The 12,058-nt window shown below is 39.8% G+C and overlaps 5 protein-coding genes across 7 annotated transcripts in view; 2 read left to right on the top strand and 3 right to left on the bottom strand.

Moving 5' to 3' along the window:
* Positions 1-12,058, bottom strand: part of LOC139908569 (semaphorin-3F) — a 287,062-nt gene that overhangs the window by 141,733 nt on the left and 133,271 nt on the right. The gene's annotated exons all lie outside the window — the stretch shown is intronic.
* Positions 995-5,233, top strand: tardbpb (TAR DNA binding protein b). Of its 3 annotated transcripts, XR_013504912.1 has the most exons (6): positions 995-1,629; positions 1,851-2,032; positions 2,123-2,263; positions 2,389-2,559; positions 2,648-3,718; positions 4,376-5,233. XR_013504912.1 is itself a non-coding variant. In XM_071895230.2 (5 exons), exons 1-5 carry the CDS (start codon positions 1,389-1,391, stop codon positions 3,140-3,142), a joined length of 1,230 nt encoding a protein of 409 aa, XP_071751331.1. In that variant the 5' UTR covers positions 995-1,388; the 3' UTR covers positions 3,143-4,309. The 3 variants fall into 3 exon arrangements, 2 of the variants coding, with proteins under 2 accessions (XP_071751331.1, XP_071751332.1); XM_071895230.2 differs by lacking the exon at positions 4,376-5,233 and having other exon boundaries at positions 2,648-4,309; XM_071895231.2 differs by lacking the exon at positions 4,376-5,233 and having other exon boundaries at positions 1,869-2,032; positions 2,648-4,309.
* cenps (centromere protein S) lies at positions 5,271-7,577 on the bottom strand. Its single transcript, XM_071895233.2, has 5 exons — positions 7,372-7,577; positions 6,813-6,936; positions 5,986-6,019; positions 5,719-5,785; positions 5,271-5,409 (listed from the first exon to the last, which is right to left on the bottom strand). Exons 1-5 carry the CDS (start codon positions 7,399-7,401, stop codon positions 5,296-5,298), a joined length of 369 nt encoding a protein of 122 aa, XP_071751334.1. The 5' UTR covers positions 7,402-7,577; the 3' UTR covers positions 5,271-5,295.
* rbp7b (retinol binding protein 7b, cellular) lies at positions 7,775-9,506 on the bottom strand. The gene is made up of 4 exons (XM_071895235.2): positions 9,389-9,506; positions 8,713-8,891; positions 8,311-8,412; positions 7,775-8,074 (listed from the first exon to the last, which is right to left on the bottom strand). Exons 1-4 carry the CDS (start codon positions 9,459-9,461, stop codon positions 8,021-8,023), a joined length of 408 nt encoding a protein of 135 aa, XP_071751336.1. The 5' UTR covers positions 9,462-9,506; the 3' UTR covers positions 7,775-8,020.
* On the top strand, positions 9,729-11,377 carry LOC139908529 (uncharacterized). Its single transcript, XM_078283923.1, has 6 exons — positions 9,729-10,050; positions 10,204-10,266; positions 10,370-10,449; positions 10,571-10,701; positions 10,844-10,910; positions 11,024-11,377. The coding sequence occupies exons 1-6, from the start codon at positions 9,977-9,979 to the stop codon at positions 11,101-11,103; spliced, it is 495 nt and encodes a 164-aa protein (XP_078140049.1). The 5' UTR covers positions 9,729-9,976; the 3' UTR covers positions 11,104-11,377.

The raw sequence follows: 12,058 nt of genomic DNA on the forward strand, positions 1-12,058 counted from the left end.
GAAAACTGGTCCTTAGGTTCTTATTTGCCGAGTTGCGTCACGAATCTCCTAGCAACCATGGCTGGCGCCATCTTGAGGGTCCATTGGAGAGTAGACAAACATAACAACCGGGCTAGAGAAATATCAGAAAAAGAAGTGGGTGTAGATCCCTTCCCTTCAGTAACGTTATAGGTAAAAGTGAATGGTTTGATGTGGTAGTGTTTCAAATTTTGGTTACTGTAACACAGTAAATTGTCTTATCTTATATCTTGTTAAGTGTCAGCTCAGTTAACGTTAGCCATTGTGCTAAAAAATGTAAACAAGACCGTGATCTGACAAGATGCCGCAGTAGCTATCTAACTAACAAGCTGAAAAAGCTGAAATCACAAAATCGATCAGTGATTAAATTATCAGTCCCCAGCTAGAACAGAACACAGGTCCTAAATACCATATTTAATTGCAAATGAGACCTTCCGAGTTACGGGGTGTAGACATCTAAATTTAACACATAAAGACACCCTGAACATCGTTTTATTAGTTACTTTATATGGCCAATACAGACCATCATCTTTCCCCCTCTTTCACCAACCAGTTAGCGGAAACTGCTGGATTGTCGAGACTGGTCTCCCATATTCCGTCAAGAAGGGGGGTAGTAATCGATCATCAACAATATAATTCGTTGATTAAAATGGAATTCCACACTGAATTTACATACCCAATATATTTATCAAAGTATATTTGAAACTTTACACATACGAATTGGTCGACTAATGCTTATATTCACGACAAACGACACAGAAGTTACCCGCTGTAAAATGAAACCTTCCACAGTAATGACGTACTTCCTCCTCACTTAGATAATGCCATTTTGATAGGCCTCACGGGGTGGTTTCATTTCTCCCCTCGTGGAAAAATATATTCCTCTAGCCTATATTTAGTATTTTGCAGCGAGGATAAAACGCGTATGTTACTGGGGCTAGTGAACTCTCTCGTCATATTGATGCGTTTTTGACGAAACTGTTCGGTTGGATTACCAGGGGACCGTACGCAGTTCACGCAGAAAGGCTCACTTTGATCGGTCGTCGTCCGGTGTTGATGACACAGCTCCCCCAACCCACCGAACAAAGGAACGGAGAGAAAGGCCGATGCACAGTCGTCAACAGCACAGCGAGTTAAGCTAATATTTATAAAAGAAATTAACGTTAATCTATCAAAACGCTAAAGTTTGACATTTTGTTCGAGTCGGACGTTTTGCAGCACTTTTCATTTATCTCAAGTCAGCCCAACTCATTGGGCATTTTTAGCAACATTAGCTGACGTTGGCCGCAAGCGTGCATAGCTAGCAAGCTAACCGCTAACGTTAGTTCTGTTTTGAATCAGTTTTTCAAGTTTTTGTTTTTTACGAAAAAATGGCCGAAGTATACATTCGCGTGGCAGAGGAGGAAAATGAGGAACCCATGGAGATCCCATCCGAGGATGATGGCACGGTGCTGCTCTCCACAGTGGCGGCTCAGTTCCCAGGCGCGTGCGGCCTTCGATTCCGAAGCCCCGTGTCCCAGTGCATGCGAGGAGTGCGGCTGGTTGAAGGGGTTCTTCACGCACCAGAAAACGGATGGGGCAATCTGGTGTATGTTGTGAATTATCCAAAAGGTAGATACGGGCACTTTGCACATTCACTTACCTTTCTGTAAATGACCATTGTATTTATAATTCATGATGTACAACACTGGATATAGAGCTAGAGTGGTGATGTAAGCAACTTCACATTCATTGATCCTTTGATGCAACATATTTTCATTTAAATTGTCTGTTTGATGCAACATCTTTTAATTTTAACCATCTCTTTAACGAACGCTTAATGGCTCATTAAGTTTTCGTACCAATTTCAGACAACAAAAGGAAGATGGAAGAAATTGATGCCTCCTCTGCTGTTAAAATGAAGAGAGGAGATATGAAGACATCTGACCTGATTGTACTGGGCCTCCCTTGGAAAACAACTGAGCAGGACTTGAAAGACTACTTCAGCACCTTTGGAGAAGTCATCATGGTTCAGGTAACCATAATAAAATCCACCTTGCATACTTGCATTGGGTTCTGTACATGACAATGATGTTTGATTGCTAGTTATTGGTTATTTTCACAGGTAAAACGAGATGCCAAGACTGGAAACTCCAAAGGATTTGGCTTTGTGAGGTTCACTGAATACGAGTCACAAGAAAAGGTGATCTCCCAGCGTCATATGATTGATGGGAGATGGTGTGACTGCAAGCTCCCCAACTCAAAGGTGAATATGGTCATCTTTATGCATGTAAACACATTATGGGAATGGGAAACTTGAGATCTGCCTTATCCTAGTTAAGTTATGCTGTATTTACAACTTGCAATGTTTCTTCGTCCTGTTGTTTACAGCAAGGTCCAGATGAGCCACTGAGGAGCCGGAAAGTGTTTGTAGGCCGCTGCACAGAAGACATGACCACTGATGATCTGCGACAGTTCTTTATGCAGTATGGCGAGGTCACAGATGTCTTCATCCCCAAGCCATTCCGTGCTTTTGCCTTTGTCACCTTCGCAGATGATCAGGTATGATATCAAATTTGTAGAGAGCGGCTTGTGGTTATTTTAACAGCGCTCATGCCCAGCTGACCCGATTTATGTCTTTTCCTCACAGGTTGCCCAGTCTCTCTGTGGAGAGGACCTGATTATCAAGGGGGTCAGCGTGCACATTTCAAATGCCGAGCCTAAACACGGCAATAGGCAGATGGATCGTACAGGGCGGTTTGGGAATGGTTTCGGAGGTCAAGGTTTTGGTAGTAGCCGTACCGGGCTAGGGAGCAGCACTAATAGTAATCTGGCTAATTTTGGTTCTTTTAGCCTGAACCCCGCTATGATGGCTGCTGCTCAGGCTGCTCTGCAGAGTAGTTGGGGGATGATGGGAATGCTGGCCAGCCAGCAAGGGCAGACATCCACCTCAGGCAGCACCTCCACTGGAACAAGTTCTAGTAGGGAGCAGAGTCAGTCTTTCAGTACAGGCAACAGCAACTATGGCACCAGCTCAGCCAGTCTGGGCTGGGGAACAGGGTCAAACTCTACAACCAGTGGTACTGGGTTTAGCTCAGGTTTTGGGTCCAGTATGGAGTCAAAGTCGTCTGGGTGGGGTATGTAAGTTAAGTGTTTTGTATGGTAAGTATTGTGAGAAAGATGAGTCTTTTCCAAATTTATTTCTGGTGTTATGCGTATCTGAAAACTAAACACTTTTGTGAAAGATGTTTTGTACATTTGGAAAAAAAAAATGCTAAAGATTTAATTTAGAAAGTGTTGAAGTGAATTGTTTACCAGGATGTCCAACTTAAGTGCTATTTTTGATGTCTCATTTGTTTGTATTCATTTCAACTGGATTCTCTAATGCATGCATTGTGAAATATGAAATGATCATTTTGAAAATGCATGAATGTTTGTGGCTCACCATTATCCAGCTTTGTCATCTACTTTGAATGCAATCTTGCATTGGGAAGAATCTGGTTGAAACGTAATTGTTTTAAGTGCAACTTTATTTGCAGTCAAGTTCTGTGGAAAAGCCTTCACTGAAATCTCTTCTGCAGTTCACCTCTCTTCCATTTTCCTGGGAGGAAGCTCCTCTTTGGCAGCATTCTTGGGGTGATATCGGTATCACTCTCCCTCTTCCCACCTGTAAATGCTATGCCATCAAAGAACGGCTTCACTCCGCATGTTCTAAGAGACGGTGGGTGTTTTCATTTTTATCCACTTTTAAATGGAAAGAACTGCGCAACTGACATTTTAAGAACTGATGAGTGCGATTGAGGATGGCTTGTGGCGAAGAGTGAAACGATGAGTGAGCGAACGGAGAGAAGCGTGAAACGGACTGGTTGTGCGGTGAAAGAGCCCAATTTGACTGCTTTTGAGTGTGTGAATGGAAGCTGCAGATGCTACGAGCGCCTCCCCCTAACATGGACATTCTTTAATTAGTACTTCAAGATCTCATTTTTTATCTTTGCAATTTTTCCCTATCCTTTAGTATGTCGATTAAGTGCAGAAGTAGTATCAAAATGTAGTGGAATGTTGTGATGAATATTTGTATTGCTTATATTATCTGATCTGGATGCTGTATGGTGTGTGCTTTCTTGTTATTGAACTGATCTGTAAGTATGAACATGATGTGGATGACACCTGCTGAAGACACTGGGGAACGTGAGTGATGGTGTGAGAACGTGGAGTGGTGTGTTCAATGGTTCCCAGTAGTTCTTGATGTTTAAGGTGTTTTTAAAGACATGTCAAATGAAGGGAGTTCTCTAATAAAGTTCATTTGAATAGATGCTTAGTTGATATTACTTGTGTCGATTTGTCACAAAAAAAAATCTAATTCGATTCACATATCTAGGGACCTTGGGCTCTGCTGGTTGAGGTCTCCGTTTGAACCCTGACTGAAGTCTGTTCTGAAGGACGAAGACGGAAGTACCAACACTTTGATTGTGTGGCCTTCTCAGACATGACATGGGGTAGTACCTGTCTTTTTGCTGCTTTTGATGGCTTGTCTGAAAGTGAATCATCCCTTTTGATAACTCATCCCCCTTTCTGTGATGGAGTTAGGGGGAAGTTGTGAGGAATCAAAGTCTTGGGTTTCATCCTAAATGGGTTAGACTCAGCAATGTGGTACAAACTCCTGGAACAATGCTTTGGTTTTTGACGGGGAAAGTAAATCATCAACCTTCTGGGCATGCCTAGATCAAACCTAAGATATGCTTTGAATAAGGGTGTGGATGGCACATTGCTGAGCCTTTCAACTGGTGATGGTAAATTTGTTTAAGATGGCCTTATACATTCTGGGAAGTGAAGTCGACTTAACAGTCCATTTGAGGTTTCTCTAGGTTAAGTGTAGGTAAAGCTATGTTTTTAACCTGTATACATTTAGAGGTTAATTAACGGTCAGTGTTGGCCAATCCGGGCATCTATTTGCCACCACTCATTTGTGCTTTGAGTGGCTTTTCATTTTTGCCAAATGATGATAGTGTCAGAGTCCCAGGACAGCTAATGTTGGGAGGTTAATTGCTCCTGAACTGCAAAAGTGTACATGCTAAAAGAAAATCTGCAAAACCGATGATACCTCATAGTATTTCATGCTATAGAGCTCTTGAAAGTACAGATCAAATGCAGTATGGTTACCATAAATCAATGATGGTATTACCATTTAGATGATACTTATATACCATTTATTTATACACAAATTAGGCAGCATACATGTTTTGTTTTACATTTTGCACACATTTAGGGAGACTCTGCAGGCCTGCCTGTGTCTTGTCCTTATTCCCTGCTTTCCTCTTCAGTGTCTCTGCTCTTCCTCTTCCCAGTATTCTTCTTCTTTGAATCCCTCTGCTCCTGATTAAGTTCTTCACTTTTATTTTGTATGAAGATGGACTGGAATAAATAAAGGGAAATCAAACATAAAATGTGCTGTCTGCTGTAGAATATATACCCTTATATGGTTTTAATATACTGCATTAGGATGAAATGGTGAAATGTCAAGTGGAAATGTCTAGTAATGTTTTTGAGTAGCCTACCATGTACATGTTTGATTCTGATTTAGTGGTTTACAAGGGGAAAAAAGTATTTTTGTTGAGTCTGGATAAACCTATAGTCACTTATAGCAACAGTACTGAAGATGGCATACATCCTCTGATAATTGATGTATAATTCCTTTGTGCCAATATGATGGAAGTAACTCACCAATGCAGTACTGCGACGGGCTGCGAGCTTTACATCTTCTGGAGACACTGTGCTTCTCTTAGCGTGCCTGGAATCCAAACACTAAATTGTAAATTACACATTTCATTTCAAAAGGAAAAGATAAAACTACACGAACTGGTTTGCACGTAGTCTAATGGAACAAAGATGATCTCCAAGATGTGTTTGTTAAATTAAAACCCACTTCTGGATTAGCTCACCTGTTACTACAGTGACAAGCAGATGTGAAAGTGACATATCGGTTCTTACCTAGCAAACGCCTCCAAGTCTTTTGCAAATACATCTGAAAAAGGAACATGAGAGACAACAGAGGGAGGCTGAGATTGGATGGATTTGTGGAAATTATGCAGCTTTAGTCTCATTGGTACCTGGTACTATAGAAACAAACAGGCACTATGGTAGAGATGAGCAATTAATCCATTTTTTTTCCATTTTTTTTACTGCAATATTAATTTCTGCAATTACTAAATTGCAGAGGCTGCAATTAATTGCTTAAGAGAGAGGGGGCGTCCAAAATGTATTTCTAAACAAGGTGTTTTAGAGCTCCAGGTAATCTTTGGTCCATGAATCAAGCACAATGAGTACAAGTCAAGTCTGTGAATTATGTACAATAGTTCATCATACTCAAATCCTGCACACCAATTTTTTTTAAAACAAAATCAGTTTTCTTTAAACAATTTTAAAGTTCTAAAAAAATTGACTAGAAAAACTTGTAATGATATGAATCGCAGTTTAATTGCAATATTTTGCCAAAAAAAAAATCGCAATTAGATTTTTTGTCGATCTTTCAGACCTACACTATTGAGAGGGGTGAAATTGTTATGTTGAGGTGTCTGCAATATATATTTTCTACTTCATAATTATGTGTGAATTAAGTTTTTCTATCTTGATAATTGTTGTACACCTCAATTTTACTGTATCTATACTCTGCTGGAAATTAGACAAATACATCGAATTGCGTTACTCTGGCTGGGCTATGATCATTGCCCCATTTGCCCCAATCCGTGTATTACAGCTATGTGTTGACTGCGATGTCTGATGGAGCAGACTGGACTCATAGCTTTGTGGATACCCACCACATTGCCTGTATGTCGTTTCAGCTATAGCAGCTATGACTTGTCGGCTGAACTCCCTCCGATGGTCTTCTCCCAGCCGTTGACACATGCGTCCCACAGTGTAATGCACGGCTGCCTTCAGTCTCTACAATTCAAAAGCTAAAATCAAATCCAGGTCAAATGTGCAAGACGGTGCTATTATTGTTGACGATATCCAGTCAGCTGCTGTATCTAGCTTAGGCTTAACTGGCTAACTTGCTAGCCCGGATACGTGCCGTTAACTACTGCATTGGAGAGAAGGTTCCAAACCAAACTAAACAACAAACTAAAGACACCCTGTTTACTGTTGCCTTTTCATCGTCGGTTACATACCACATAACATCAGCTAAGCATTTTTCTGAATCATAGGGGTCCACTGGTACTTGCGGCTGGCGAGTGATCCACCAAGCAGCTCGTATGTCAATAAAACCCACACTTTCCAGTGCTGCACTAACAGGTAGGTATGTATTTACCGATCAAAAGACCACATCATACAGCGGTGTCTTATAGATAGAGTTTGGCCGGAGTTAGTTATCCTCACCTGATGTGTCGCTTCTTTTTCAACTGACATTTTTCTTGTCAACAAAACTTTGATCAAGGTTGATTCACACCAACTTAAAGACAAATTTGGCAAAGCCTTCAGAAAATCATGGCATGGCAGACAAAACACAGCTAGTTAGCGAGCATGTTTGGTTGAAGCTACTTGAAAAATTTCGCGGTACAAATCTACCATCCAACCAACAACACTTCTTCTTCTTCTCTGCGTTTATTGACGAGTCCCAAACCAGCTTCAAGGTGCATACCGCCACCTACAGTACTGGAGTGTGTAGATTCATGGCTCTGCTAAATTTCTGTGGCTCTATCTCAACAAAACAACATCAAAAACTACAAATAAATAAAAACAGTTGTTTTTTTTCTATTTATTTTTTATTTATTTACAACTTTTAGAGCACCATCTAGTGGTTTGGAATAGCCTACTATAACACTTCAAAATCACGACAATCACACCGAGATATATTTTCAGATTACATGTTCACATAGAGAATATAATACTGCCATCATTCATATATAGCTCATATGTAGGCTATAGGCTATATATATCATATAAATGTATGTTTCAAATTGCTCTGCCTCTGTGTAGTCTGATCATATCTATGACAATCATTACAGAGCCTTCAAAGTAGAAACAATTAAGCAGTCTTTTTATAAACTTGCTTGCAGACTTGATTCTCACAAGTGAGCTCCTGAAAGAGAAAAAAAAAGTTATGAATACATCAACTAGGCTATTATGTATTAGTTTTATATTGTAGTGGATATTCACATAATCTGATATTGCATTGATACATGATGGTGTAATGAATTGGAAGTGTCTGGGAAGCAGGGTATATTTTCTAGTTTGTATCTGAAATATCTATTATATAATATAAATCTCATTTGGATGTGAAAAATAAAAATATTCCTCTTGACGGTAAAGTCGTACCAGATGAAGCTGGTCTCCCTGAATCCAGTGGGTCCACCCTCTGTTCTTCTTTGCTCCTTTCTGAACACACACCAGCTTATCATTGTCCCAGTTAATCAGAGTCTGATAGGAAATAAAAATGAGATAATAAGTAAAATAATATTGGACTATGGTTTATGATACAGACTGCAGTTTGGGGTTTACAAGGCTTTACAACTGAAACTGCAATGTACAGCGGCATGATTTTGTTAGCTTATTTATTTGACAGACAATTTCCATTTGTTTCCATTGGGGATTCCTATTCTCTTGCTTTTGTTTTATTTTCTCTCTTTCATGTGTCTGTGTTGTCCTGGTTACAGCAGCATGTGATACATGATGGGTGAACTTAGTGACTGTGATACTGCAAGTTATGAAAGTTTCCACCTGGCATGTTCTGTTGTCCATTCCTTTGGTCACCTCTTCAAACTCTTCTCCCACGTTGAATAACATTGAGTAGTTTTTGAAAGAAGTAAGTGTTTGGATTGAGAAAGAATCTCCATCTTGCTTAATCACTTTCTGGGGCTTTAACATATTGGCAATCTTACGCGTTGCAAAATCAATGCCTGTGTGTGAAAATGAGAAGGACACGTTATAACAAAATCTCACTCCTGTAAAATCCTGTTAACTTTACCCTGTGCCATACTTTTGACCGCATCCACCAAAAACACCTGAACATTTACTGTCACTGGACATTTTAACCCTCCTTCAGGTTGCTGTGTAAAGAATAGGCTACACATTGGCTTAGGAACAGTAAACAACATATGACTTTAATTTTTTTTGTCAGAGGACTCTTCATATATTACTAGATTTCATGATCACACCATTCAGATAACTAGTTCAGCTAAAAATATATCTACGGACTTCCCAAAAATCCTGAGAAGTTCTGACATTTTTCTGAGACAGACATTTGTCTTGTTTTCATAAATAAATCAGCACATGAATAAATGAAAAAGCTCATTAACAGCTGCCAGAATAAAAGATTAAGGAAATGCAATGCTCTAAATTACAAGTTTATGTATTTTCACAGCAGATCATCCGTTACAAGAGCCAAGATACTTACCGAGGGCGACCATGTATCCTTCAAAGTTGTCATTGCTGACGATGTCCCATGTCCCACTGTAGCTGACAGGCATGCTGGATGTTTGTGCGACTCTCTGGAAAGCTGAACTGACGTGAAGTTTAGGAGAGAGCGGATTAAAATGTCTTGGGTGGGATGTTCCATTGTGTGTCAATATGGGGCAGGGGTGATATATTGCCTGGTGTTGCTATTCTGGACACACATACAATAGAGGAGCACTGCTGGGCGGAACAAGACTTTTTGCACAGTAGTATGAGGAAATTATCCTGCCAGATGATTCTCAACAGGACATGATGACTTAAACCACATGAACATATTTAATATACACTTTTAATATTGTTCTATTGAAGCCAGCATTGAGCAAAAACATGACACACTCATCTTCAAGCTAAAATTTCTGTGCATAAGTTGGGCTTTTAGCACAGGCTCCCTTGACTGGAGCAGCACTCTAAAGTGATCCTTCTCGGTGAAATGTGATCCTTCCTCTCGCTCACATTTGGAGCAGTTGGCAGTTCCTCAGCTGAGCAGGAATAGAGTTACATGTCCGGCTGAATGTGTGTATAAAGATCCATGTTTCATTACATGCTAATCTTCATGGCATATCATTCTAGCAGATGGATACCAAGGAATCAAAGATTCAAATTGTAAGTGTTGGTGTGTGGTGGATGTTTTTATAATGGTAGGAAACTAGTCTGTATGATTATGATTAAATTTCACATTTGATTTAATACAAAAATGCCTCAATACCGTTTCAGCTTTTTTGTTACTGATTTTTTTTGTAAACGTTTCATTTGCAGTCAAATAGTCAATGCAGTGTTCACAGCACTGGTTCTGGTCCCTCAGTTCTACGTCATGGGAAGGTAACTAGATCACAGCTAATGGCATCAGGCCCTTTAAATAATTTGGATTGTTTTTTACAATTTTAAGCTCGGCATTAATAATGTTGTCTGTTTTCGATCCAAGGCCGAAATCCTCCAGATACTGCAGACAGCCTCTTCTGAACAACCTCTCGGCCTCCATCGCCTTATCCTTCATGGCTTCAGGTAAATCGCATCACATGATTTCACAATACAATGCAGCATTTCTCAAATCTTAAATGAGGTACTGACTCAAATCTGTGAGGTAGAATCTCATCATGCCAAACGCATTCAACTCTCTTAACAGGTTTTTCAGTGATTTTCACGTTGATAGACCCAGTTCCTCAGAGCTTTCGGGCTTCTTACCATGTGTTCGGACTGCTGTCATTCTGCCAAGGACTGTGCACCACTATCCTGACTCTGACAGCAGCAGCATGCGTAAGAAAAGACTTCAGCCTCGTATTTCCAGCCTGAAAAAACATGTCACGTGTATGTAAAGCTAAACCGTTTGAATGATATCAGTGTGCTCCACGCACGATAGGAAAAGTGCAGCAACGAAATTATACTTGCAAATTCACAGGCAAAAACCACACCGGAGCTGTACTACTTGTCCCTTATTCTAACACTGGCTTGTATTTGCAGTGCAGGTAAAGTGAAATTCTTATACTCTCTTGACACTCAACACCTACACGTCCAACCTGCAGTGCACAGCATCTTCATTTCAAACCCATTGAGAGAATTAACGCTTGTGTCTGTTCAGGTTTTTTCTCGGTGAGGGGAGGACTCTGGCTGACTAAGAGGCTGCCTGTGTTCGGCCTGAGAGGGAACAATGAGCCGTAAACCAGTTCAGCTGTCCCACTTTGACATTCAATACTCCACACATGAATGTTTCATGTGGTCTCCATGCCTCCACCAGCTAGTAAGATTAAACCATTGGAACACAAAGGGAAAAGTAACTTAATCATTCTTACAGGTTTTTAATGCTCATTTTAGTCAAGTGTTACAAAGCAGAGTGGTCTGTCTGGCTTGTTGTGTCATTTGCTTTTAATTTGTTGATGGATACAAAAAACAATGTTTCCATTTTAGTCTATAAATATGTTTTAATAAATCAATTTAGTGCTGAATTATACAAATAAAAATATACATGTGAAATCTGTATACAGTACTTAAAGTGGTGTTCGGTCCCCTTGGAAAAGTAAACCATAATGGATCTTGGATACTTGGATGCCCTTGCTTCATCAATATGATAAATAAAAGTTTCCTTTGCTTTTCCTTACTATGTGTTAAGGAAAAGCAAAGGAAACTTTTATTTATCACATTGATGAAGCAAGGGCATCCAAGTACTAATATGAGTGCAAACACTGCATTGAATGCCAAGTGATCCTCATCCTCTCAATGATCCTAACGGGATAATTGGGAAAACCATAGTTTTGATGAATGGCGGGGTGACAACAGACCAACCGGTGTGCCAAGCAATTGGGAAATATAACCAATACAACACCAATTCAGTTTGCAGATTTGTTTTACCTGCTCTTTGCCATCTCCTCAAGTAGCCACATGATTGATCACCGTTTCATACTTAAGTATAAATTCAACTTTTCAGATAATGTATTCATCCTAATTCATTTCTACCCGTCATACCTAATAAGTAAAAATGTAAAACCATTGGAAAATTATGGTGAAGGTATGGGAAGCAAATAAAAATATCGATAGCTTAAAAAGGCACTCAGATTTAAGAAATTAGATAATTAGATAAATTACATTCCTATGAACTAGGACAAACGACGACTTCAAT

This window comes from Centroberyx gerrardi, chromosome 5 (genome assembly GCF_048128805.1).
Source record: "Centroberyx gerrardi isolate f3 chromosome 5, fCenGer3.hap1.cur.20231027, whole genome shotgun sequence".
Taxonomy (NCBI): domain Eukaryota; kingdom Metazoa; phylum Chordata; class Actinopteri; order Beryciformes; family Berycidae; genus Centroberyx; species Centroberyx gerrardi.

Bases quoted from the DNA above. Each gene is read 5' to 3' on its own strand.
- cenps (XM_071895233.2), bottom strand. From the start codon at position 7,401: ATGTCAGTTGAAAAAGAAGCGACACATCAG. The intron at 6,020-6,812 runs GTGGGTATCCAC...TTCCTTTTTCAG, and splicing joins AACGACATACAGGCAATGTG to ATGTATTTGCAAAAGACTTG. The intron at 5,786-5,985 runs GTAAGAACCGAT...TTTGGATTCCAG, and splicing joins GACTTGGAGGCGTTTGCTAG to GCACGCTAAGAGAAGCACAG.
- tardbpb (XM_071895230.2), top strand. From the start codon at position 1,389: ATGGCCGAAGTATACATTCGCGTGGCAGAGGAGGAAAATGAGGAACCC. The intron at 2,033-2,122 runs GTAACCATAATA...TTATTTTCACAG, and splicing joins GAGAAGTCATCATGGTTCAG to GTAAAACGAGATGCCAAGAC. The intron at 2,264-2,388 runs GTGAATATGGTC...TGTTGTTTACAG, and splicing joins GCAAGCTCCCCAACTCAAAG to CAAGGTCCAGATGAGCCACT.
- LOC139908529 (XM_078283923.1), top strand. From the start codon at position 9,977: ATGTTTCATTACATGCTAATCTTCATGGCATATCATTCTAGCAGATGG. The intron at 10,267-10,369 runs GTAACTAGATCA...TTTCGATCCAAG, and splicing joins CAGTTCTACGTCATGGGAAG to GCCGAAATCCTCCAGATACT. The intron at 10,702-10,843 runs GTAAGAAAAGAC...GCAAATTCACAG, and splicing joins CTCTGACAGCAGCAGCATGC to GCAAAAACCACACCGGAGCT.
- rbp7b (XM_071895235.2), bottom strand. From the start codon at position 9,461: ATGCCTGTCAGCTACAGTGGGACATGGGACATCGTCAGCAATGACAAC. The intron at 8,892-9,388 runs GTAAGTATCTTG...TTTCACACACAG, and splicing joins AGGATACATGGTCGCCCTCG to GCATTGATTTTGCAACGCGT. The intron at 8,075-8,310 runs GTACGACTTTAC...TTTCTCTTTCAG, and splicing joins AGGGAGACCAGCTTCATCTG to GAGCTCACTTGTGAGAATCA.